The sequence below is a fragment of the Zosterops lateralis genome, assembly GCF_965231275.1.
Source record: "Zosterops lateralis genome assembly, chromosome: 19".
Lineage (NCBI taxonomy): Eukaryota > Metazoa > Chordata > Aves > Passeriformes > Zosteropidae > Zosterops > Zosterops lateralis.
This window is the reverse complement of record NC_139779.1, coordinates 3,646,738-3,672,763: the sequence shown is the minus strand read 5'-3', so window position 1 is coordinate 3,672,763 and position 26,026 is coordinate 3,646,738. Positions and strand designations below refer to the sequence as shown.

Below are 26,026 nucleotides of genomic sequence, written 5' to 3'. Positions count from 1 at the left end.
AACTGCTGCTTTTCTCCTCCCTGCTCTGTGTCTGTGCTCCCCGTGGCTCTGCCTGGCTGTGGTGACCTCTCCGCTGGCAGGGATTCCTTTCCCAGCAAACTGCACATTCCCCTCCCTCTGTGCAGGCCATTAAAAGCAGATGTGCAGGGAGAGCTCTGCTGTGATGCACTCCCATGGGCTGGTTTCATTCCTTGGCTGCAGGGGTGGGATGCCTCCCAGGAAAGCTGGGGAAGAAACCCAAGAGGATTTAAAACCACAAGTTCGAGTTAAACTCCTGGGCCTGGAGCTCTGTTGATATCACAGTAAATTAAATGTAACACAGCTAAAGCAAACTGAGCTAGATCAGTGCAAGGCTGGAATGAGGGAGGGATTGGAGAGATTAGATCTGATCTTGCATTTATTTCTTTATTGGCTGTTCTGTGGGTCTTAATAAATCATTAAGGAACCATCATGGAAAGCAAAAGCAGCTTTGCATAGTCCCTGCACCAGCTTCATTTTGAAACACAGGAATCCTGAGATCTAAGCTTGGAATCTCCTGCAAAACTACGAGGAGAAGAAAGGCACTGTGCCATTTAATTGGTGTATTTATAGGGAGGTCTCAGCGAAGCCATCTGGGAATGTTTCTGTGGGTGATGAGCACATTCCAAGGAAGCCTCACAGCATCCTGCAGCCCTGTGGGACAGGATTGCTCCAGGCTCTCCTTTGCCTGGGGTGGGTTTGGAAGAAGGAAGCACAGCCAGAGTTCAGTGGGTCATGCTGTGACACTCCTTTCCCCGAGGTTTTTGGGTCAATGGTTCCCCTCACTTCTAGGACTTCTCCTGGAATGTGCCCCTGCTGTCCAAGGTGTTGATTGTGGAAGGGCTCTTCACCATTTTGTTCATTTATAAGATTCCCTGGCTGAGCTGTAGGCCACATGAATGGCTTTGTAAAGCACCTGGAGCAGCATTCCCTGGGGAAAGGCAGCTGGGGCAGAGGGTGCTTGGGGTCACCAGCACTGGAGCTGCAGGAGGTGATCTCACTACTGGAACACCAGGTATGAGCTGACATCCTCTGTTTGCCTGGGGTCCTGTTTTGGGAGGGGAAAGTGAAGCAGTTTAGAGGTGTGTGGGTCCAAGAACAGTCAGTTATGGGGTTAGGGAACACCCCTACTCCCAGGGGAAACCTCTCCCAGACTTTTCTCTGGAGAAAACACAGGCTGCTCACAGGCCACTCTCTTTGTTTCTGCTTCTGGTGCTGCATCCTCTTCAGCCTTGAGTTACACCCTCCTTGGTCTGACAAGCAGAAATGATCCATGCTTAATAAGCCATTTGGAGAAGTTTGGGGACTGGGGCTGCTCTGTGCAGTGCCCTGTGGCCCTGAGGAGCTGCTGACACTGCACTTTGTGGGGTGACTGTGACTTTGTGTCACTGGGGCTGTGCAGACCTGCCTTCCCACACGAATTTTGGCCTCAGCTGTTCCCAGGCTCTCCTGCTGGTCCTGGGGGAGCCTTGTGACAGCCTCACGGGGCTGTGGGTGGAAGGCACGAGGAGCTGTGTGCAGGCAGGGGTTAAGCAGTCTCAATGTGCAGCAGGCAGGCAGCTTTCCCATATAAGAGCACTGCACTCATTGGCTCTCCCCTTCACTGAGAAACCGAGCCAGTCATTTCCTGTGCAAGCCTTCCTTCACTTTGCAAAAAGCCACACAGTTGAGTAAAACCACAGGGACCTGGGGTTGTTCTTTCTCACAGGCAGCTTGGATTCTCTCATGGAACTCCACACCCTTGACAGGCTGCTGAAATGAGCATGGGCTCCTCTGCACGGCTCCTCACCCATGGATGTCAATAATTTGGGCTCTGCCTTCATGCCAATTCATACTTCGTGCTGCTCGACTTGGTTTCTGCTGGGAGGTTCTTTCCCCTCTGAAGGAGCCGTTGGGGCTCTCCTTGTCAGATCAGTCTTGGGGTGGAGCTTGCAGCAACTTGTGGTAAGTGCTGTGCTCTTCTGACAGCAGGGCTTGGGGGGGTCTCAGGGAGAAATAACTCAGTTCTGGAGAAGTGCAAGCTGAGCTGGCAAGCAGAGAGTGCTCCCTGTGCTTCCCAGGGGTGCACAAAGTGGGTGGATACATCGGAGGGTCCTTTTTTATAGGATCCTTTTACTGTTGCTTTTCACCCAGACGCTCTGTCAGTGCAAGGCTGGCAATAAATAACTCCTGAGGGCTGTGGAGAGATGGGAACTGCGGCTGAGAAATGATTTTTGGGGAGAGGAAGGCAGAAAAGCACAAGCCAACTGTTGTGGAAGTGCAAATATCCTTCTAAAGGATTGGGCAAACGCAGCAGTAAGTGTTTTGGGGAGGGAAGTAAGTCTGAGATGGGATTCAAGGGTGTGTGCAGAGGAATGTTTGTCACTGGAGCGCAGACTAAACTGAGTGCCTGGATCATCATAACGGTTTGTCTCGAAATCAGCCCTGGGATTTCTTGCTGTGGAGCTGCATGAAGATGTTTTGTGGCCGTTTTCTGCCCAGACCTGTGTTTTTTCACAGCCTAACCTAAACCAAAACGCTTATGCTGTGCCCATTTCCCTCTTTGCTGGTGCAGGCTATGGAGTCTGGCTGTAGCCCCAGCAAGGGAGATTTCTCTTCAGAGGAAACCTGTTAACCATCAGGAGGGAGTGCCTGGGAATGAGAAGGAGCTGCTAACCAAAGCTGTGCTGCAGGTTGGTAATTGTGGACGTTTAATTGTTTAATTAATCCTCACAAACCGTGTGAATCTGCGGCCACTTCAGGCGGTGTGCCTTGGGTGTGGTCTGAGATGTATTTAGATAGAGACAAAGAGATGTCTCCAAAGAGTCAAAACAGAGTTCAGGATGCATCAGATGAGAGAAGGGGCTGGCTGGGAGCTCTGCTGGTGCTGACGCTCTGAGGGGAGCAGATGTGGTGGAGCTGTGCTCTGTGCAGGCTCCCAGGGCAGGGGGAGTGGGCTTGCCTTGGAGCTGGGAGCTCAAATTCTCACAAAGAGAGCCAGCAGCTCCAGATATGAGCTCCTGCAGGGAGATCCTGCTCATTTTGCCTCCAGGATGAAATGTCAGAGTACCTGGGGGATCCCAATTTGTGCAGGTGTTTTCCCTGTGTGAAGAGCCTGAAGTTTCCCAGCAGGGACCTGGGCAAACCTATCTCTGTTCCAAAGAGAACCTCAGTGAACCTTTATCTGTTTGGCCACTCGGTGAGCAGCCCGTGCCTGTGCTGGTTGCACTGAGACAAGAACAACGATCACAGACTCCTAAAGAGCCACTTTCCTTGCCTTTTATGTCAGCAACCTGTGCTGCTGCCAACAGGTGAGGTCATCTCACACAGGGGGTTCAGATGTGCTGCAGACAAAAGTTGCCTGTGCTTCTGAACTGCTTCTAAACCTCTCCTCTGCTGGAACTCTATTTAGGACTCTGATCCTTTATTCAAATTCTCCTCCTGTGCAGAGTTTTACCAAATTTTCCTCTCAAGGGACCCATGGTCAGCCTGGGAGCTTTCTTTGTGTTGCACCCTCTTTGAGGTGTGTGAAGAAATTGTGTTAATTCTCCTCATCCCTTGCAGGTTCAGTGCCCCAACAGGGACCACCTTTGTTGATCTGCAGCACCACCTCTCCTGGCAATGGATAAATTCACAAACGGGCAGCCAGGCCCAGCCCAGAGGAACAGGCTCATAGGATTGCTAGAGACAGATGACAGCATCCAGGAAGATAAACCTGCCCCCAGTAAAAAAGAGGAAAGGTCAGGACATGGAAGGAAAGAGCCACAACCCTTGGAGACACCTTATCAGAAGGAGAGCAGTGAATTTTCCCCTAAAATCAAGATTAATCTGAATTATCGACCAGGGCTTGTCAGCAAGTGAGTAACTTTGGGGTGTTTGACCAGTTTGGGTTGTGATCCAGGTGATCCACACTGATCCTGGCTGGTGGGAGCCTGTGGATTTTCCCAAGCCTACACTAAAAATGGCAATATATCAGTATTACAGGTGTGTGGTGGGAGGTCATTAAATGCAAGGAGGGGATGTGTTAGGGCTGTGCTGATATCCTGAGTGTGTTTAGGGTCGGTTGGGTGTCAGAGCAGCCCCACAGGGAGCCCTGCACAGCTGAGCTGCTCCTGCCAGGGCTGAGCTGCTCCTGCCAGGGCTGAGCACCAGCCTGAGAGAGCTCTCACCATGGGCTGGGCCTGACTCTGCTCCTGCAGCTGTCCTGGGCTCCTCTCTCTGCTCTGGGTGCCTGCCAGGGCTGCACATCAGCCTGGCTCTGGGAACAGCTCCAACTGATGGAAAGAGCAGCCACTTAGGAGAATTCTGGGAAATAACTGTCTCTATTTTTCCCTTGACTCAAAAATAAAACACTTGAGTGTTTATTTTTTTTTTCTTTTTTTTCCCCCTTCCTCATCAAACTCTCCTCTATCTCCCTCCTTCCCTACCCTGTCCCACTGGAGCCCTGCTCTTGTCCCTGCTCTCCAGCACTTCCACTCTGCAGGATTTGCTAACACTTTGCATTTGTCCCGCAGCCAGAAGGACCCGAATCGCTTTGACAGGGACCGGCTGTTCAGCGCCGTGATCAGGGGCAGCCCCGAGGCGTTGCAGGGTTTGCTGGAGTACTTAAGGAGGAACTCCAAATTCCTCACCAATTCCGAGTACACAGGTAGATTCCCGCTCCTGGAATTGTTTGTTGTTCACAGGGTTAGCAGAGGAAGATGCTCCTCTGCTTCTCCAGCCCTCTGTCTTCTTTTATTTTCCTTCCATTCAGAATGCCATTAATTAAATATATCCTAAGGTTTTTGCCTTAGGACTACTGAATATACTGATAAAACCCTTTAAAATTAGGATTGCATTAGATCCTACAGAGTTAAGTTCTGAATCAAGCACTAGAGCTGTGTGCAAAGCACACACCCACAAACCCATTCAATCCTCTCTTCCTGCCAGATGCAAAGACTGGGAAGACCTGCTTAATGAAAGCCCTGCTGAACTTAAAAAACGGCAAGAATGACACAATCCCAGTCTTGCTGGAGATAGACCAAAAGACACAGAACCCCAGGCCACTTGTCAACGTGTCCTGCTCTGACTCTTTCTACGGAGGTAAGGATTCTGTGAGATGAGCAGGAGAAAGGAGAAGGAGGGGAACTGGAGCTTCTCCAGCCCCAAGGTTCTGGTGCACTCACACACAGCCCACTTCCCTTTTATTGCTGATTCTCGTGCTGCATCTTCTCCAGCCTTGAGTTATAAACCTCCTTGGTCTGTAAAACAGAAATGCTACATGCTTAATAACCCACAAAATGAGATGACTTGTTTGGGAAAGTATAAAAAGCACTTGTAAAGATGAAAAAGAAGTGTTCTGTCCTTGTTAAGTGAGTTGAACAGCGGGATGGTCATCTCAATCCTCTCATGGGATCTCAGTGCCAGGGAGGGGGAATTGCCTGCTCTGGTGTTGAATTGCTGATGGTTTTGAGGCTTGTCAAAGCCCTCAGCTGCCAGCCAGCCCTGCCCAGCCCTGAGTGCAGGACTCCCAGCCATGGCTGGTGACACCCTGTCCTGTCCCCCCTGACAGAGTGACAGGGTTTGTGTGCTCTGTCCTCAGGCCAGACTGCCCTGCACATTGCCATCGAGAAAAGGAGCCTTGAAATGGTGAAGCTGCTGGTGGAGAATGGAGCTGATGTCCATGCCAGAGCCCACGGTGAATTCTTCAGGAAGAAGAAAGAAGGAGTTTACTTTTACTTTGGTGAGTCACTGTGGAACACGTTCCTTTGGGGGGTTTTATTGCCATACTGTGTGTGATGCCACTAATTCTGGATGGGTTTGCCCCTCTGTTGCCATGTTCAGTGCCTTTTCATCAAGCCCTTGGTTTATTTAAATGGCAGAATCCTCTCATAGCTGGGGTGTTCACTGTGCATTTCCATCATCTGTGGGTTTAATCCTGTCTGAGTGGCTTCAGACCAACACCAATACTTGGCTAGTTCAGATTTGAGAGATCAGTTTGAGATGCTGGAAAGTGTTTCAGCTGCCCCCAGAAACAGAATAATTGTTTGCTGCAAAAGCCTTTCAGGATCCAGACACACTGAGCCAGAACCTGTCCTGTGTTTCAGTGATAAAACTCTGGGCTAAACATATTCTTCTAGGATTGCTTTTTTAACCTCTTTCTTTAATTCTCTCTCATCCCTTTCTGCTCCCCCTCCAAACTCTGTGTCCTCTCCAGGTGAACTTCCCCTCTCCTTGGCTGCCTGTACCAACCAGCTGGACATAGTGGATTACCTTTTAAACAACCCCCACCAGAAAGCCAGGCTGCAGGAGCAGGACACCCAGGGCAACACGGTGCTCCACGCCCTGGTGATGATTGCAGATGACACCGAGGACAACACCAAGTTTGTGAGCACAACCTACGTGGAGATCCTGAAGGCGGGCGTGAAGCTCGACCCCACCTGCAAACTGGAGGAGATTGTGAATTATGATGGGTTAAACCCCCTGCAGCTCGCTGCCAAGACAGGCAAAGTGGAGGTAGGGACAAGCAGAGGGGAGCCCTGGGGCTGCTGAGGAACAGGGATGGTGTAATTTGCACCTTTGGTGTCCAGTGGGTTTGGGGTTGGAGCATCTTGCAGCCCAACCCGGGGTGGTGCTGCTGGCAGGGGCAGTGCCACAGGTGGCCATGAAGGAGGGCACCTCCATAAAGTGTCTCCATAAAGGAAGACACTTCCAAGCTACTCAGTTGTGTCCTGCAGAGCCTCAGCTGCTGCTGTCCCTGCCCTGAACCTGGTTCCACTCCTGGGGCACTCAGATGCAGTTGGCCTCCTGCTCTTATCCAGACCCAAGTGTTCACCAGGCACAGATCCAGCTGTGCTGCTTGGGGTGTGCCGTGTCCTTCTGCCCCTCCAGCACAGGGACAATGTCCTGCTTGTGTCAGATCTTCAGGCACATCATCCAGAGGGAGATCAAGGAGCCCCTGTACCGGCACCTGTCCCGCAAGTTCACCGAGTGGACCTACGGCCCCATCCACGTGTCCCTCTATGACCTCTCCTCCCTGGACAGCTTCGAGGAGAACTCTGTGCTGGAGATCCTGGCCTACAGCAGTGACACCCCGGTGAGGATCTCACCACACCTCTAACGAAGAGGTTTTTCTGTCCTTTTTTACAGTTGCTGTATAATTATCGCGTTTTGAGTTCGAATGATGATTTGTCTGAAAAATAGAAATGATTTCTGGGAGTGTTTGGAGGTTTTGTTATTTGGAGTTTGCTTAGCGTGGCTCTGATCATCCATAATTTGTGGGAAATTTTGATCCCTTGGTTGTTTTAAGCCTAAGTTTGTTCAAATACCTATTTATCTTTCACACTGAAAGACTTGACTGAATAACCCCTTAATGACTCCCCCAGTTGAAGCCACACAGCTCCAACCCTAAAAAAGACAATCCTCTGGTGAATTCTTGTTGGCACACAGGTGCATTTTGGTCAATTGTTTCCCCACAGAATCGGTACAAGATGGTGGTTTTGGAGCCACTGAACAAACTGCTCCAGCAAAAATGGGAAACCTTTGCTTCCAAGAGATTCTACTTCAGCTTTGCCTCCTACTTGTCATTCATGATCATCTTCACAGCCATCGCATACTACCAGCCCTTAAGGGTAAAGGTAAGTCCAGTCTTTTCATCTGGATGGATGGAGCAGAGTTTAAAAGTTGTGGGTGGTTTGTCATCACTGTCTCTGCCTGTCTCCACTGCTTTGGATGTTTTTTGTTTTGTCTTGCAGCCTTCCTTTCCAGTGGAGTTCACAGCTGGAGGCTTCCTGTGGGTCTCTGGACTGATCATTATCTTGTTAGGAGGCGTTTACCTGATCTTTGCTCAGGTAGGGGGATCTTTTGTCTGGTTTCACTGTGAGATGGGGAAAAAACAAAGGAAAGAATCGCTGGCATGGAGGCAGCAGGGTCTGTTCTCCTGACATCAGGATGTGCAGGAGGGAATCCTGCTCTGAGATGTTCAGTGTGATCTGGCAGGGACAGGGGCAGCACAAGCCAGGTTGCTGGGCAAGGGGGATCACAGTTCCACAACAGCAAATAATTCTGAGAGGTTTCTGTGATTTATGGTATTAAAATGCATCCCTGGCATTTAATGCAGGCTATTAATAAAGACATGGGGCTGAGCCATGATTCAGCCCTTGTTTATCCTTGCCCTTTATAAATGAGGGCTTTTTTCATCTGGGAAGGATGAAATTTGAGATCTTCGAGATGAAAGGAGGAACACATGGAGCAAAGCTTTCCCCTGGGCAGGGCAGGGCTCCCTCTCTCCCAGGGTTCTCATGAATGATGAGTTGATTTTCCTCCCCCAGAGCCTGTACCTGAGGAGGAGACGCCAGTCCCTGAAGACCATGTGCTCTGACAGCTGCATCGAGATCCTCATGTATGTCCTGGGGGCTTTGGCACAGCCACAGCTTGGAATTGCTTCTCTGGCTGTGCAGAGGACACTGCCACAGAGCTGGAGAGCAGGAAAACCACATCCTCTGCCCCTCTGTTTCCACCCCTGCTGCCTCCTCCTCCTGCTGCCTCCTGTCCTAAGCCTTTGTTGTAGTGGGTTTTGCTGTATGGGATCTCTCTGCTCTTCCCAGCCTCCTCAAATTTTATTTTGTTTTTTATTGCAAAGCAGATCTGCCAGGGCCCTTTTTGCCGAGGTGAGGTCACCTCCTCTTCCTCTTGTTTTCCCTCCAGCTTCATCCAGGCATTCTCCCTGCTGCTCTCAGCAGTGCTGTATGGAGCCAGCTCAGAGAACTACGTGGCAGTGATGGTGTTCTCCCTTCTCCTGGGCTGGGTGAACACCCTCTACTACACCCGCGGCTTCCAGCGCACCGGCATCTACAGCGTCATGATCCAGAAGGTCAGGGCTGGGGGGAGAAAAACCCTGCAGGGGAAAAAGTCAGGGCTGTGGGGGAGAAAAACCCCTCCAGGGAAAGGTTTTGGAGTGTGGGGAACTGGAATTGATCTCCTGTGGAAGCACAGATGTTGCAGAAAGAGGTTGGATCAGTGGCTTGCAGCTGCAGCAAACCGCTTGTTTGGCAGCGCTGAATGTGCCAGGTGACACCTGTGTGCCAGAAACCAGCTCCAAAATAGCTCTGAAAAATCAGTGTGGGCTCCCTGGAGCTGCTCAGCATGGCCTGAGAAGGGTTTTCAGATCTACATAGCAACCTGGGGGCTAGAAAGGCAAAGCAGAGGTGAAAGGAGGTGCTAGGGAAGGATTCTGGTCACCTTTGGTGTAAATAGAGATGGAAAGAGAGGGAGGGTGTGTGTTGAAACAATTTGGAAACAGCCATAATTGGGGAGAATATCCCCAACAGGATATTTAAATTAAACAAAGGATATTATTTAAATATCCAACAGGATATTTATTTGTTTCAAAGAACTATTCATACTAACAGAGCAATGAAGAAGTTCATAGCACTGTCAGACTGAGCTGCCAATGATATTATTTACCTGTGGAAGTAATTTAACACATATCAGTAGTTTTTTAAACTGGATAAAAGGTGGAAACCTGGGTATCAGTGTTCCTGAGGACTGGTTTGTGATGTGGGAGATTATCTTGGTGATTTCATGTGAGATAAAAGACAGCATTTGCCCCTGGTTTGTGTTTCAGACCATCATGAGAGACCTGCTGCGTTTCCTCTCTGTTTACATGATCTTCCTCTTTGGCTTTGCTGCAGGTGAGCCCTCCCTGAGCTATGTGCGTGGGCTGAGCTGCAAAAAAGCACTTTCCTGAGGACTCACAGTGTGTTTCCCCCCCCAGCTCTGGTGACACTGATGGGTGATGCCCCCTCAGTGTCTCAGAACAAGTCCCTGGCTCAGCTGGAGAGCACAGGGAGCCACGCCATGTACGGGGGGCTGCTCAGCGTCTCCCTGGAGCTCTTCAAGATCACCATTGGCATGGGAGACCTGGATTTCCAGGAGCACGCCAGGTTCAGATACTTTGTCATGCTGCTGCTGCTGCTGTTTGTGATCCTCACCTACATCCTGCTGCTGAACATGCTGATTGCCCTCATGAGTGAGACCGTCACGGATATTTCTGGCTACAGCAAGAGCGTCTGGAAGCTGCAGGTGAGGCCCCAAGGCTCTGCTGGGGTCTCACAGAGTCAGAGGTGGCAGTGCCTGTCTGTCCTAAGCTCAGTTCTTAATGTGCCTTTGACATCAAGTTATCACCCTGGGAGTGAATTTTGAGGTGCAAAACTCTTTGCACAATCCATGTGCAGGGGAAACTCGAGGCAGCACTTCAGGAGCACTTTGGGGTTGGGTTCCACAGTGATTTTCCACATCCAAGGGGTTTCTGAGTGGGGAAGATTTAATGGAAAGTTTGGGCTGGGCTCTGTTCTGTGCCCTGGTTTCTCTCTGACATGGGTTTTGTTCTTTCAGAGGGCAATTGCTATTCTAGAAATAGAGAAGGCCTGGCTGTGGCGCCAGGGTGGGAAGAGGAGATCTGGCTGCTTCATGTCAGTGGGGCTCAATAAGAAAGATGAGAGGTGGTGTTTCAGGTAAGACAGAATGCCCCCTCACACTCCAGTGGGGTCACAGCCTGGTAACCCTGGAGCTCCACAGGGAATTCCAGCACTGCCTCAACCACACATTCCTGGGTACATCCAAAGTTGCTGCTGATTGCCAGGATGGAGGTTTGAGAGTTCAGTGATCCTCCAGCACTGTCACCTTTGTCTTGAGAATATTCCCTGAACTGGAGAACTTGAAACCAAACAGACCAGTGGGCAATATGCAGGGGGAGAAGATATTTTACCTCCTGGAGCTTTGATTACAGAAGATCTTTGCTGAAAAAAAAACCCTAAAATATTTCTGTAAGGTGCTGCTGCTACAGCCAAACCATCAGGGTGGTGTTGGCAGGATGAGCTGGGCTGGGAGGCTGCAGGACAATGAGATCTGGCTTGAAATGCTGCATTCCAGGCATCAGTGTCTTGTTGCATTTTGTCTCTCCAGAGTAGAGGAAATTAAATGGACAGACTGGGCAAAAGATGTGGGAGTTCTGAAGGAAGAACCTGGAAGCACCAATGATTCAGAAATAAATCCAGAAGGTAAATTGAATCATGGAGAAAGGTCTGCAGAATCCTTTTAGTTTCCTGCTCAGCAAACTGCTCTTGGCATGTTGTTATGTCTTTGGCAACAGCATTCCAGGCAGGAATTCCAACTCCAAATTGCTTCCCTGCAGCAGCATCACTTGTGAGCTGAGAAAATAAAGATTTAGTGTAGGTCTGGACCTAGGCAGAGTTTGGGAACAAACCAAGGCTGAAGGAGATGCCATTCCTATTTAGCTCTGGGAGCAATGGGCAGGAAATGCTGCTGAGGAAAAGCAAGGGCTGCTCTTATTTGTGGCTCAGTAGCCCAAATGGTGCTTTTCCTAGGAAAGGTAAAAATTAGGCTCATTCATCCTGCACATGTTAAAATCACAGGGCTTTTAGAGCCCGAGTTTGGGCATTAACTCTGGGAACATTGTGAAATTCTGCCTGAGATCTTCCTGTTTGCTTCCCTTGGTAGACCTGGGAAGGAACTCTGTGGGGAAACAGAGCTGTTGCTCTGTTAGAAAGACCTTGTTCAGCCTGGAAGAGCCTGGGCAGATTTGGACACAACCTGCAGTGTAGGTTCCTCCTGGGTGCCAGTTTTCCAGGACTGGGGAGGTTGCAATGCTTAAAACACTCTGTGCTGTGTGTTGGGCATTCCCTGAGCCTTCACCCTTCTAAAGCTGGGTCCCTTTGTCAGCCTCCTGCTGATGAAGGGCTGTTCTTGTGTCCCCTGCTGCAGACACCAGGTCCTGGAAACGGCCAGCACAGAAACCACCCCGAGCAGCTGCCCCAGAGGAGCAGTCCCTGCTGCAGCCCCAGCCAGCAGCCACAGAGATGGTGCCTCTGCAGGGACACACCAGAAGGCTTTGACAGCTTTTGTCAGCTGCCTCCACCTTCAGAGGAGGAGTTCTTCCTCCAGCAGCTGGAAGAACTGAAGGCACTGTCAGCAGCAAAGTGCATTTCGTGGAGGACTGTTGGTTCAGCCTGTGGCTTTCAGTGTTGTCGTGCACTTTAACGACTCATTTCCTCTGAAGAAACTGTTTTTACTCGACCTTCTCTGCCTAAGACACTTTCTTATTGCTATGCCTAAAGATCCAGTGGTGGGAGCAAGCTCCTGGGGCAGTGGGGAAGGCAGGGATAACTCTGCAGGGATAATCTCATGGAATGACCTGGCTGAGGATGGCCCAGCCTATTCTTGTGTCACAAGGGACTGCACTGAGGTGCTTTGGAATAAAGAGTGGTGTAGAGTCCTAAAAAGCTGCTGAGGGTGGAATTGTCCTCTGTTGGTGTGAGATGTGGGTGGACAAAACTCACCCTGCAGCAAGCCAGAGCTGCACCTGCAGTGCTCCTGGTTAATCCACATCAGGGTCCCCATTTCACACTTTTAGAATGAAATTCTTTGCACGTTTATTTAAAAGCACAGGAAGTGATGTGGATTTGCTGGACCTGAAACTTTGCCTGGTGGATTTCTGGGACTTCTGTTTTTTCACGGGGTTGCTTTGTCTCTGTAATAAACAGCAGCAGAATCCTGCTCATGGCCCCTGAGAGAGTGATGGGCCAACACTTTTTGTGTGGTTTTTGCTTCCTGTTACTCTTGATGGGCATCCTGTCTTGGTGCAAATGTCTGCAAGGACCTCATCACTTTTTGTATCCTCAGGCAGGAGGGGCAGCCCACTGTAAACTCTGTGGGAAAAGAGATAAAAATGAGCTGTCTCACTTTTCACTCTATTTAACAGTAATAACGTGTAAAATTTCTGTAAACAATACAGCAAGTGTACTTAATTGAAAATGTTCATCTTTGGATATACTTTTAGAGCTTCTGCCTTTCTCAGAGAAGGTGTTATCAGTGTGGACTGTAAGTTCTTGTCAGATTCCTGATTACTGCTGTGGGAGTTAACTCTTGTTTTTCGTGGCCTGATATCAGTTTGTGCAGCCACATCTCAATATGGAGCAGCTGAGGCTGCCCTGGATGGACCCTCCAGTCCAGGGAAAGGTTGGTGAGAATCCCAGGGAAGCTGCAAACCACAAGGGTTGGCAGCACCTTTCCTTCAGTGAGATAAACTGTGGAACCTGGGAGCTCTGTTTCAATTCCACTCTGAGAGAGTGAGGCTTGGAGGTGTTTCTTTTGGAGACCATCATCTTAATCCTCACTGCATGCATGTGACAGGCAGAAATAATTTGTTTGAAAAATTATTCCCTGCACTTCAATGAGTTCTTCCCCCTGTGCTGGGCAATTCCCCCTCCAGCCTCACTGCCCTGGGACTCTGAGTGGGAACTGACTTTTCTTGCTCCAGCTTCTGTTGTTTTCTTGCTTTGTGAAGCCTTCAGCTGCTTTTCCCATCTATGGCTTTGTCCTAAGTGTTCCCAAGATTTGGCAAGGTGCTCATAATGCACGGGAGGCTCATCTGGCATATGATAAATCTATTGCTGTGCTTTGCTGTGCAGGGACACTTGGAGATTCTAAAGAAATGCAGGATCAGATCTGCCATCCCTCTTTGGACTCTTAATAAATCACCTTGCTGGTAGTTTTGGAGAAGCTGTGGGCACTGACAGCTTTCAGCATCATCTTCCTCTTCAGCCACTCCTTGAACCTGCTTCTCTTTTTAAGCTTGGCACGGCTCATTTATCTTTTGATCTGCATCAGAAATGTTCTGCTGTGAAGCAGGGCTGTGGCATCCCCTGGGCTTCCCTGTCACACCCCAGCCCAGCAGTGTTGTGGATAAAGGATGATGGGTAGCAGCCCCCCCCAGGATTTGGGGGCAGATGATAATGTTTAGTCAGGAAACCCTTTGGCCATTTACACAAGAACTTGTCAAACAGGTGAGCTGTCCCCTCCCTTCTGCGTCTGCCAGATGAACCCCTCTGCATGAGAATCCCTTGCTGTGCACAGGGGGAGTTTTTGCAGGGCTCTGACAACAGAAAAACCTCTCACAAATGGCAGTGGAGGAGCAGCTGCAGTTTCCTCCCTCTGTCTGAAGCACAGAGGCTCTGGAGGCCCAGCCCTGCCTTGAGAAGACACCAGCAGCTCCCAGGGCATCCCCTGTGCTTCAGGGCTGTTCAAACCCTCTGGATGTGCTTTGGGCAGAGTTTCTTGGCTGAGAGATGAACCTTGGGCATCCAAACCTCTCCTTTACCCCAGCACACTTTGCCTGGTCCTTGCTCCCTGTGCTCTCTGTAGAAGGCTCTGAGCTCTCCCCACCTCACAGAGCTCTCTCTAAGCTTTTCTCTGGATTTTTCCTAAAAGAAACTCCCTGTCTGCTGTGTGTGGTTCCCAATCCTTTATTTTCCTCAGGGGCAGAAGTGGAATCAAACTTTCCGTGTTCCTCAGATGCTTTGGGATCTTTTTTCCCCCTGTTTTTCCAAAGGCTGCTCTGAAGCTGGAGCCAGCACGAGGAGCTGTATCCATGAGCTGATTCCCTCTCTCTCCATCTCCCTGTGACCCCACTTGCAACTGAACATATTTTCCATTGCCTCTGGAGCTCACAGAGGGAGCCTTTGAAGTGTGACAGCCCCAGGGCCCCGACAAAGACCAGATGCTTTCTGTAAGTCCCAGGAGCTGCCCAGGGCTGGGGCTGAAGGGCTGCAGCTGGTGGAGTTTGCAGCTGGACTCTTCCTGGGGCTGGCTCTCACTTTTGGGCTTGGCTGTGTCCAAGAAATTTCATTTCTTGCTCTGGGACTAAAAGAAAAATTAAAATAGAGGGGGGAAAAAAACCCCAAAAATATTTTAAAACAAAACTTCCACTTTGCAATCTCACATCTGCTTCTGCAAAACAAAAAAACCCAAACCTGTGGCCAGACAGGATCAGGCAAAGGCACAGGATGTCGTGGCTGTGGCTTCCTTGGGCATGGAACAGAACTGTTACTAAATCTGAGTGCAAGAGGGGTTTTTCTTGCTTCCTCTTTTGCTAAAATCTATTTTTTCAGCTCAGATTTGTGGCATGTGGAGTGTTACAGCATTTCTGGACTCTGAGGATGGTTGTCTAATGTTAAACACAGAGGAGGAGAGTTGGAGGTAGCTGGAAAGTGCCCCTTGGAGTTTGTTGCACTCCTTTCTGAGAATCCTTGGAAAATTTAGATTTTCTGGCCAGAGAGAACCACGTCTGTATTTCACTGGGCAGAAGAGCTTTGCCCAGCTGACAGTGTTGGTTTTGTTGGCATTCACATCTCCAACACTAAAGTCAGGGACTCCTTCACTGCATAAAAAAAATAATTCTGCTATTTTGGAATCCTCTGGATTAAAACCTTCATCCATTAGGACAAGAATGAATCTGCAGAGTGCCAGAGCCATTTCCTTTTGTTCATCCCAAGCCTACAGAGCTTTGCCTCTGCAACAAATACATTGTAAGGAGTCTTGAAATTTGGGAAAAGAGTGGGAAAAAAATTCAGCAAACTGGGCTGTGCTGGTATTTCTGTTCCACTCTCATGGGTCACAGGGATGGAGGTCGCCAGCTGTGCTATTCCTTTTTTTCTGCTGTCAGATTGTTGAATTAATGATCGTGCTGCTGCTAAACTGGTTACAGGATCTGTCCCTGAGGATGGCTGGAATAAAATAAATCATAGGAAACCATCCACATATAAGTAGATATTCGATGTTTTGTTCTAAAAATTACCCTTTACTGCTGCAAAGGACTCTAATTCTACAAAACTATATATAGAGAATTCCAGCGCCAGGGCTGCTTGTCTCTTTCTGGAGCACAGGTTGGGTTTTATTTGGGATCTGAGCTCTGCTCGTGGATGTGAAGCCTGATGGATTTGACAATTCCTCTCCTCGCTGGAGCTCCGTTTGATGCTGGTGGAGGGAAGGAGGAAGGGTTTACGGCCATCGCCTGGAGACAGAGGTGAAAACACTGGCAGCGTAAACACTCCCCGCTGGGGATTTTCCAACCATGCCTAAGCAGTGACAAATAAAACATTCCTGCCTCGTGCTCCCTGCTGGATGTGCTCTCCCTGTATGGTAGAGGACTGCAGGCAGAGCTCCTGCCTTGGTCAGTAGAAAAATAAAGAAATAAAGTTATTATATCCCTAAGGTGTGGTTTTTTATCCCCCTGTGGTAAAATCATGATTTTTACCTGTGTGCAGGAATTTGTTGGTGCAGCCTTTGCCCTGCCAGGCATTTCTGTGCTTGGGGAGTTTTCTGCGTGTCCCCTTTGCAGAAAACAAGAGATCCTACAGGACCCGTGACAACATCCAGGATAAAAGGGAATTGTGTCATTTTTCCAGCAGGAAACCCTTTGTTGCTCTGCAGGAATTTGCTCAGGGTGGTTGGCAGCAGAAAGCAGCAGCCTGGGCACATCAGGACTCACACCACAGGCACCCTCTTGTGGCTCTGCTGTCACAGGGTGAGGACAGGGATGGATCCTGCTCTGGAACAGGCTGGGAACCCCTTCAGTTGCTGCTGATTTAAGAAAAGACCATGCAGCAAGATTTATTTTATATTTTTTAAGTGCAAGAATGCTACATTTGTTCTAAATCCTTCTCTGGTGTTTTTTTTTTTAGGCTGGTTCATTCACCTTGAAAAGCCACCCCAATGTGCAGGTAACCTCTCCTTGGGACAATTTTTGGTTTCCCTGATGGTCTCCAGGACATTGCAGGATCTCTGGAGGACGTGATTGTGCTCTGGTAGGTAATAAATGTTGTTTTTTAGTGTGCTGGGGAAATGCTTCAAAGACAAATATAGAATCTGTGTTCCATGCAATGTGTCATTATTCTATTTTTAATTCAGCATCAGAGGGACATAAAAAAAGGAGAAATCTTTCCCAGTGATAGAACTTATCTAAAATATAAACCCTTCAATCCAAGTTACAGAGTTTTGCCTTGTATGTCTAAAGATCTGGACAAGTATGAGACAGTGAACATGAATTAATACAGTAGAAGGTTTGAGAAGACCTTGATGTCTGCAGTTCAGCACTGATAATTCAGCTTATTTATACAAAATTTAATTTATTTACATACTGTCCCTCATTTTCAATCAGACCCCTGTCAGCTGAGTGACCTGTGGAGTTCACAAAGACAGAAGCTGGGCAGATGGATTTGATTTTCTCCTTGCATTTTGGACTTGAAAACAAACTCTAGATAAAGAATTGGAACTGCTAGATAATGTGTTTATCTAATGGAAACATAAATACCACGTTTAATCCTGAAGCTCTGCCCATATTGGTGTATTTTGGCTGTCTGCTCCTTCAGGCTCTTGGGATTTTGTGTGTTCTGAACATTCCCAGCAGAAACTGGAACTGCTGTAAATAGGCCAGCCTGGTCCAGGTGACATGGAAACACTGAGCAGTTCTTGTTCTTGCTGCCAGCCTTCCTTAAAACGTTTTTTCCTGTAATATTTCAGCTCCAAATGCATATTTGATTCTGTTCTTTATTTGCTCTTCACTGACTAACTCAAGACCAGCTGGCCCCTGTCTCACCAGCATGAGATTCAACCCTGAGAGAATCTTATATTTCCAAAATAGCAGCACAACAACGATTTTGTTGTAGCAAAATTGTGTTTTGATACAATCTGAGCATCACCAGTGCCTTGGCAAGGTAAAAACTGGGAATTCTGGTCAAGTCGAGCTGTGTTGCTGCTTTAGTAGCAATTAGGAGCCTTTACCACAATTAAATATTTAATTAGGTGTTTGTAAAGCAGAGGAGACAGAAGTGGGGACAACACTCAGCCCTGAGCAGTAATGAACACTAATGACTGTGGCTGCAGTGCCCTCGGGGATTCTGATGTTGTTGTACATTTATTTCCTGAGAATAATTCATGAGATTTGGTGTGTTGGTCAGCATTGCTGAGTACCTCTGCACACAACATCTAATTGTTAATTATCATTGAGCTTCTCCAGGAGCATCAGCCACAGACAGGAGATGTTTATTGGTGAGTAGAAAAAGGAATACATTTCATCTCTCAAAGCTGTGTCACTCACCTTGAATATTTATTCAAGAAAAAACTACTCATCACTGGGGAAAAAATAATATTATTGTCCTGTGGCAATCCAGGGGTGAAGAACTGGAGTTTCTTTACCAAGACCTTGTCCCTAGTGAAGACTTTTTTTATGTTGTTGCTTATAAACCTTTTCCTGGGAGCTGAACTCATCACTAGAGGGTCTTTTAGTTTTAATTCTCCGTTAAGATCTTGGGAATTTTGCTTGTGTGCATGTAGAGATATTCTGAATCTGCTGCCTTAAGAAGATGAGGATTGTTTAATGTGAGCTGATCAGTGTTTGCTCTCAGTGCCCTCACAAGGCTGCAGCCACAAGACCATCTGCACTGTTCATTTGCTTTGACAACCAGATTTAGTGAGGCAGAGGAGTTGTACTCTCCAGATTTTGCATTTAGAGTTCATAGAAAACTTCATCTTTGTGTAAAAGGCATTTTCTTCAAACCCCCAGTGGTGTTTTTTGACTTTCCCCACAATCCATCCTTCAATAACATCCCATTCCTACAGTGCTTCATCTCTGGGGCTGTCCCAGGAAATCCCAGAGCACAGACTGAGGTTTAAACAACAATAATCCTCCTAAAAATCCCAATTCTGGCATTTCACTAGGAACAGATGAACAGCAGAGCACTGCAGCAAAGAGCTGCTCAGTTTATATTTGACATTCATTGTGAGAACCCACCCTGCAGGTGGGTGAGGAGCTGATCAGGTGGAACAGAGGCTAAAGTCATCCTCGAATGGATAAAATGTTACATAAAGCATGGAAAGGTCTGCCCTGAGATTGAAAAGGAACCATTTTCCTACACACCCTGAAGAGTATTGAATAATTAATTAGCTTGTTGCATTGTCCTGTGCGGGAAAGCATTTGGAGGGAGTAATTCCCCCAAATTCCAAGAACTAGGAATTTGCTCCAGGCTTCTCATGAAATAAAACCCCTTTTTCTGTCTGTTCCTAGGAAAGAATCAGTGGAGGCCACACTGAAGAGACCATGAATGTGTCACTGACAGTGGAGATGACTCTGTGTGACAACTCTGCTCCTGAACCACCCCAAAAATCTGAGTTTTAGGGAGGTGCCAGTCGAGGTGAGGCTGTAGAACAGCCCCACTGCTCTCAGCAAACTGCTGAGAGAAAACCCAGCACAGCCACCAAGTGATTTACTACCTAAACAAACCTTGCAACGAGCTCCAGGGAAGGGAAGGAGCATTTCACTTGTTAGGATGAGAACCTAAATACTGGATTTATCTGATTCAAGAGTCTCGAGCTTTTATTGGGCTATTTGTACCTAATTTGTTTTATGGGAGCACTCTCAGGCCGAGTTGAATTTCCCAGTCTGTTTTTATTCAGCTCTAAGGAGAATTCCTTCTCCCTTGGCAGCCTCCTCTCCTGCTGGGCACTGTGGACAACCATTAACTGCTGCAGAATTGGGCAGAAAATACTATTTTCCCTTTTTTCTCTGCCTCTGAATGACACTCTGAGCAGCTGCTCTTCATTCTCTCTTTCTACACTGAGGCCAGAGCTGCTCTTCCTTCTCATTCAGCTTCTCAAGGCAAGAGATCATTTTCATATTCCTGCACTTAATGTCTCATTTTTCCAGAAGGGAATGAGCAAAGATGACATCCTTTAACAGCACCCTGGTAAATTACAAAGTATTCACAGGGTAATCCGTATTTTATCTGTCTTCTTCATCAAAATAGGCAAAATTTTCAGAGATGTGCACTTTGATGAAAGCATATTCCAAGTGAGGGTTGCTGGCTTCACCACAAAATCCACTTTGACCTGAATTTGAAGAATTCCTGCTTGGAATCCATCTGATTTGCCAATTGCACAAAACTAGGCTTGCTCTTTGCACTCTCCTAAAGCCTTTGCATCCCTGTGAAAAATCTTTCCCTCCCTTAGGATAATTTTAGCTTTGCTCAAACTTCCTTGTTTCAGTAAAAGATGGAGCACCCTTTAAGGCTCTGATTTTGGTGTGGTGTGTGTTAAAAAACTTGTGTTTTCTGAAGAGGCAAACTGGGTTCTGGCATCCTCCTTCTTTAGCAGGGAGAACAGATCTTTAAAATATATAATCCAGCTCTGTTCCAAGTAAAGCTTTCACTCAGATGAAAACATGTTCAGGGCATTTAACTTGATTAGGGGAAATTTACTATTCCAATTCCTTTTTTGTCACCATCCTCCCATTAAAATTTATGAGGGCTGATTAGTACACGATATTTTTTCTGTGTTTTTTTTTTAATCAGAGAGCATCTTTAAAAAAGGAAATGAGGGCTCAGCACTGGCAGCTGCACTTCCTTGCAAGCACAGTTTAAAGCAAATAATGAATGTTTCTATATTAATTTAATGTCCAGTTTTGGGGGCAGGTAGAAGCCTTACATTTTGATTAATGAAAATTACTACCTGCTCACAAATCAGCAAATTGGTTTGCAGGGAAACATTCTGAGGTTTCAGGTTTCAGAATCTCCAACCTTACTGCACCAGGTGTCACCTCTCCTGGCATTAATTCCTGCCACTGTCCCATCCCTCCTGTGCAGCCAAAATCAGTTCTCAAATCACAGAAACAAAAGGACCAAGGCAGGCAAAAATAATGTGGTTTCATCCAACCTTTTTTTTTTTTTTTTTTCCTTTTTTCTTTTAAAGCATAAATGAAATTAGCACCATTGTGACAAGGAACACTCCTTGATGTCACATAAGCATTCAGTGCAGGCCTCACCAAGTGGGTTTTAAGACCATTCAATTACAGTGCATTACTTTATTCAATTAGAGGAGGGGAAAAAAAGGGGTTGAGAGGATGCCTGGGAACATTCCAGCACAATTTCCATCTTAATAATTTGAAGCACTGCAGTTTTTCAGGTCACTTTGTGCAGTGTCTGGAAGGCAGAACAATAAAACCATCCCAGGGTCTCCTTGCTGGGTTTGTGAAAAGGACACTTCAAGGGAGGGTCCAAGAGGAACCTTTGAGATGTACAAATATACAACATTTATTTATTAGACTGCATTGAGCATTCCAGTTATAATGAATTTGATGATGTTGCCTCTTAATTTCTTAATGCATCTGTGTCACTGGATCATAATTTAATTCACTTTTCACTTTGGTGTGATTTATTGTTCTCTTTAGCCCAGTTTCTTTAATAAACAGGAAATGTTAGCAAAGGACTTCTTGAAAAGAAGGAATTGGGATTTAACATAAGGAGAGTATCCAGTTTAGGGCACCTGGTCCATCTGGAGACAGGGCTAAAGGACATTTATTACCTTGGGCATTTTCTCCTGTAGATAAATGAAGAAATTGCTTCAGTGCTACCACCAGGTTACAGATTTTGAGTTCCTATCAGTGTACAAGGCCACAACATTATAACCACCAAAAATCAGGAATACAGGTACTTTGTGTTATTTTTTTCCACAATCAGGTACCTCTTCCTGGGTCCTTAAGAGAGGAAAAAAAACCCAAACAGATTAGTGCAGATTAGTGAGTTTAAAACCCTTTACACAAACTTTACATATTTACATTTTGTACCTTAATTCCAGGTATAAATTTTTGCCAAAATTAAATCAAAGGCTGGGTTTTCCCCTCTGCCTCCAGTGAGTCAACAATATTTAGCCCTTATCCTCACTGTCCAGAACTGAAGTGTTTCTACCTTCAAAAAAAGAATCTCTAAAAAAGACAATACAGTAAAAAGAAGAACTTTTAATAATCTAAGGCTAAAATGGTAAAAAAAATTTATGTGAAATTCAGAGCATTAACTGAACCTGAAGAAGTCTTTTTTTCCTTTTTTTCCCCTCCTTTCTCCAAAGTCAGCTCTGTTGTCTCACCTTCAAAACCAGGAGGTATGGAAACACCTTAGAGCAGAAGACATTGGAGGGGGATTTTTTTTTTTTTTTTTTTTTGGACATTTTTGATAATGTATTAAACAGATTGGGAACCAATAATTGTGCCAACACATAAAAATAGCAGAGGAGAAAGGCAGCACCACTGGCTCAGTCCTTGGACCTCCTGCTCACTGGAAGAGGCTGCTGTGGTGCAGAACATCATGGGCAGACTCAAAGCTCAGCACTTCCCTGTGGAACTTGCTGAGCTGCGCCTTGATTTTCTTCAGGGCAGGAGTTGTCGCCTTCCTCTTGTAGCTCACACTGTTCAGGAGTTTATCAGCCAGGTAGTGCAGCCAGAGGACGTTGCTGTGCGGGTGATAGTCAGTCCAGCTGTTGGAGTTCTCCTCTTTCATCTGCCTGTAGATGTCAAACTGGTAGTCCCCAGTGCCCTGGAAGAGCTCCTGGTCCGTGGAGAGGTCACAGAACACGGTCAGCCCGTCCCTCTCCAGGCGGGACAGGGTGTAGTCGATGATGTTGACGCAGATCCCGGCCGTGGGGATGGAGTGTGTCTCTCCATCCAGCACGTACTGAACCTCTTTTATTTCTGTGCTTTTGAGCAGCACGTTGCCCCAGTGCAGGTCCCTGTGCTCGAAGTGCAGCTCCTGCTCTGCCACTGCCAGGGATGCAGTGACCTGGTGCAGGATGCTCCTGGCCCAGGTCACCGAGGAGAAGCTGCTCCTACTGCGCTCCAAGTCTTGGCCTCCAAATTCAAACTCCAGCACCATGAAGAGCTGCTGGGCCCCGAAAAAGTCTGGCCGGTCGTTTTCCGAGCCTGTTTCTTTGTGGAATTTGTCCCAGGCTTCCAGGAGATACCTGGGATAGGCCCCTTGGACACAGTGCACGGAGTAGAGGCTGATGAACCCCACAGTTCTGTTCACAGAGCCCTCAGATAGAAGACTGAGTTCTTTGGAAATTATTATCTCAGGCAGGATCTCCCCAAAGCTCTTCTGAGCTTCACCATTTATTTTCTCAGTCCCTTCAATGGGGATTATTTTTAAGGCCACAGGTCCTCTCTTGCTGTCAATCTGGAACACCTCTCCAAACACCCCTTCTCCAATTTTCTTGCAGTGTTTCATCTTATTTAAAGGAATGCATTCCTCAAAAGCAATAGGCCCCTCTTGGTTGCATTCTCCAAACACTTTCTCTGCATCTGTAAGGAGCAGCTCCAGGATAGAGGAATCCCTGGGAGCCAGCAGGACCATGGAGGAAGCAAATGAGCCCTGAGCTTTACCAGCAGACAGGCTGGCTTGGTACCCCGACAGCTGGGACTTCCCTGAAGGGGTGCAGAGGATGCTGCTGCTGCAGAAACTCTCATCTGTGGTCACTTTCTTCTTTTTATGGAAGGACAGAGAGGCTCGAACTCGAGCCCAGGAATAAGAGCTATTGAGGAGTGAAAAGTCACTGTCTCTGACACCTACAGACATCTCCAGAGCTCCCTTCTGAGTTCGTTTTTGCCTCGTCTGGAGTCTGAATAAGGAGTTATAGGGCTGCTGCCTCTTGTTCTTGCGCCTTTTTGGCCGGAGCCTGCTGTGCTTGCCCCAGCGGCTGGCACTGAAGCCACTGATACAAGCTTTCCTGCAGGTGCTGCCCTCCCCAGGCACTCCCTTGGTCCTTTTGTGTCTGTTCTCCAAGATTCCTGGGCGGCCCACGGGAGATCCTGGCTGCAGGCAGGCAGGCAGGACATCATCAGCCTGCTTGTTGAGTTTCATGCTCTTCAATCTCATTGGCACCTCCAGAGGGTCCAGGACTACCACTGGCACAAGCCTGAACTCCTTGTCTAGACCTCTGCGACAGCTCCAGCTCCTTTTTGCCGAATCTCTCGTGGGATGAGCTGGAACCTCGCAGGGCTCCTCACAAGTGCCGCTGTCACAGGGCGCAGGAGGCTGCGGCTCCCTCTCCACGGGCGGCAGCGCTTCCTGGGGAGCGCCTGGGGCTTTCTGCGGGGGCGGGGGAGCCTCTGCCGGGCTCAGAACACGGCGGGACCCCCGCAGCCCCGGCTGGGGCTGCCAGCTCCGAGCCGAGCCCTTCGGACGGAACAACTCAGGCACCTCCTCGTCAGCGCCCAGCGGCGACGGCCGCTGCCCGGAGCACCCCTCGGACGAGCCGCGGGGCAGCCGGGGCGGCGGGGGAGGAGAATCGCTGAGCCCCGAGCCGCCCTCGATGGTGGTGCTGAGCAGCAGCGAGCTGAGGCACACGGGCAGGCGGCGGCGGCGGCGGGGCGGGGGGCTGTCCCTGAACTCGGAGGCGCTGTCGGCGGTGGAGCTGAGCACGGGCGGCGGGCGGCGGGCGCGGCGGGGCGGCGGGGCCCATTGCGGGGACCATTGCGGGGTGCTGCACAGCAGCGGCCGCCGCGCCGAGCACAGCGGGCCCTGCCGGCAGCGCCGCGAACTGCGCCCAGGGGACGGCGATGGGGACGGGCACGGCGAGGACGGCGATGACCCCCGCGGCTCCTCTTTACGGCCGCGGGGCTCTGTCTCCCGGCTCCACTTCTTCTTCTTCCTCCCCGCCGCTTCCCGCTTCTCCTTCGCTCGGCCCCGGGTCTCCCGCCTGCGGTTGTCCGGTTTTAGGTTTTCCTTCCCGGCCGATTCCCGGTTTTCTTTCCCGGCCGGCCCCCGATTCTCCTTCCCGCGGGCCCGCAGCCGCCTGGCCCAGCCGAGGCCCTTACCCGGGCCCTGCAGAAGGCGCTTGTCGCCCGGCGAGAAGTCGGGGTCGTCCGATGGGGTGGAGACGGCGCTGGAAGCGGAGAGAGCGCTGGAGGCGGCGCTGGAAGCGCCGGAGGTCGAACTGAAGAGGCGCTTGCGGTCCTGCGGCGGCGAGATCCAGGCGTGGCGGGGCGGCAGCGGGCGCAGGTAGCCGGGGCGCCGGGAGTACGTGCGGAGCAGCCGCGGCTGCAGCGGCATGGCGGCCCCGGCCCGCTGAGGGAGCCCGCCCGCCGGCCGTTCGAACGGGTATCGCGAGAGCGCGCGAGAGCGACAGCGCCCGCCCACACTGGGGGCGGGGCCAGAGGGAAGGACACGCCCACAGGCCTACACAGGACACGCCCACCACAGGCCCAGACCACGCCCCCGGCCGGCCCAGGACACGCCCCCATGCCGGTGTCGCTGTTGGTGTCCCCGCCGGGTGTCCCGCGGTGTCCCTGCGGTGCTGGCACTGCCTGACGGGCGGGACACAGCCTTGGCAGCCTTAGGATCCCCCAGGATGGGCTGTGCCAGCGCTGCTCCACCCACGCTCTGAGAGGCGTCGCTGCGAGGGCAGAATTAATTGTTTTACACCTTTATTCTGTACCTGTGAATGGAATCCAGCCGTCTGTGTGTGTTACACCTGTGTACAGAACGTGTCACTTTACCGGCAGGCCGGGGGGGACGCTCGGCACGCGTTGCCCGGGGAGGATGCGGATGCCCCAGCTCTGACAGAGCTCAGAGCCAGGTCGGATAAAGCCTTGAGCAGCCTGGGCTGGGGAGGGATGTCCCTGCACGTCAGAGAGGCTGGGAATAAACGATCTATAAGGTCCCTTCCAACCCCAGCGCTCTATGATTCTACATGATATTAATATATACTATAAATGTGTCAAAATCCAATGTATTTCAGTTATCCCACCCCGGGCAGGCTGTGCCCTGCACTGCAGTGGAGCGCCTCCTTCTCCTCTTCTCCTATTTCCTCACCCCACAGAGGCGAGCGGGGTGTTTTATCCATGCCCCAGGAGCACTCAGGGCTTAGCAGAGATGCTCCAGCTCTCCTATTTCCTCCAGGAGCTGCTCCTCCTGGCAGGACTCTTAAATCCCTCCAGGTTTTGGTGTCACAGTGTCGCAGCTGTGACTCGGGTTGAGGACAGGGGACGCAGCTTGGTGGCAGCACAGCTCCGTGTGGAAAGCAGCCGAGGTTTATTTTTGTTCCTTTCATTTTTTTTTTTTTTTTCCGTTCTTAAAAAGCGCATCCCTGGGAAAAAATCAGGAGGAATGATGCTCAGCAGAGAACTTGAAGCAGGAGAACGTTAACGCTGAGGAATGGGGATCACACGGGCAGCTGGGACCTTCCCCTGGGGCAGCAACAAGTGGGACACCCAGATGGTTTTGCTGAGCCCAGAGAGGCAATCGAGTCTCCCAGAGTTAAATTCTGGAGCTTTTGTTCTGCCTCTGGATTTAGTGGAGTCAGGTTTTGACTATAGGACAGAAGCAGAGGGAGGATATTTGCCATTGCAGAGCAGAAAATGTTTAGGGTTCTG

The 26,026-nt window shown here is 49.2% G+C and overlaps 2 protein-coding genes across 3 annotated transcripts; one reads left to right on the top strand and one right to left on the bottom strand.

The window, feature by feature from the left end:
• Nucleotides 1-1,633: 1,633 nt before the first annotated feature.
• Nucleotides 1,634-12,761, top strand: LOC310917032 (transient receptor potential cation channel subfamily V member 2-like). 2 transcript variants are annotated; one of them, XM_083874979.1, is made up of 17 exons: nt 1,634-1,962; nt 2,573-2,690; nt 3,562-3,854; nt 4,512-4,645; nt 4,927-5,079; nt 5,579-5,719; nt 6,194-6,492; nt 6,896-7,072; nt 7,455-7,613; nt 7,731-7,826; nt 8,307-8,377; nt 8,683-8,848; nt 9,602-9,668; nt 9,752-10,059; nt 10,372-10,490; nt 10,942-11,036; nt 11,761-12,761. In XM_083874979.1, exons 3-17 carry the CDS (start codon nt 3,619-3,621, stop codon nt 11,889-11,891), a joined length of 2,352 nt encoding a protein of 783 aa, XP_083731105.1. In that variant the 5' UTR covers nt 1,634-1,962; nt 2,573-2,690; nt 3,562-3,618; the 3' UTR covers nt 11,892-12,761. The 2 variants fall into 2 exon arrangements, with proteins under 2 accessions (XP_083731105.1, XP_083731106.1); XM_083874980.1 differs by having other exon boundaries at nt 11,719-11,878.
• Nucleotides 12,762-20,942: 8,181 nt separating this feature from the next.
• On the bottom strand, nt 20,943-24,704 carry HASPIN (histone H3 associated protein kinase; the record flags this gene model as incomplete). The annotated part of the gene is made up of 1 exon (XM_083875442.1): nt 20,943-24,704. One exon carries the CDS (start codon nt 24,702-24,704, stop codon nt 21,933-21,935), a length of 2,772 nt encoding a protein of 923 aa, XP_083731568.1. The 3' UTR covers nt 20,943-21,932.
• Between the last annotated feature and the right edge of the window lie 1,322 nt (nt 24,705-26,026).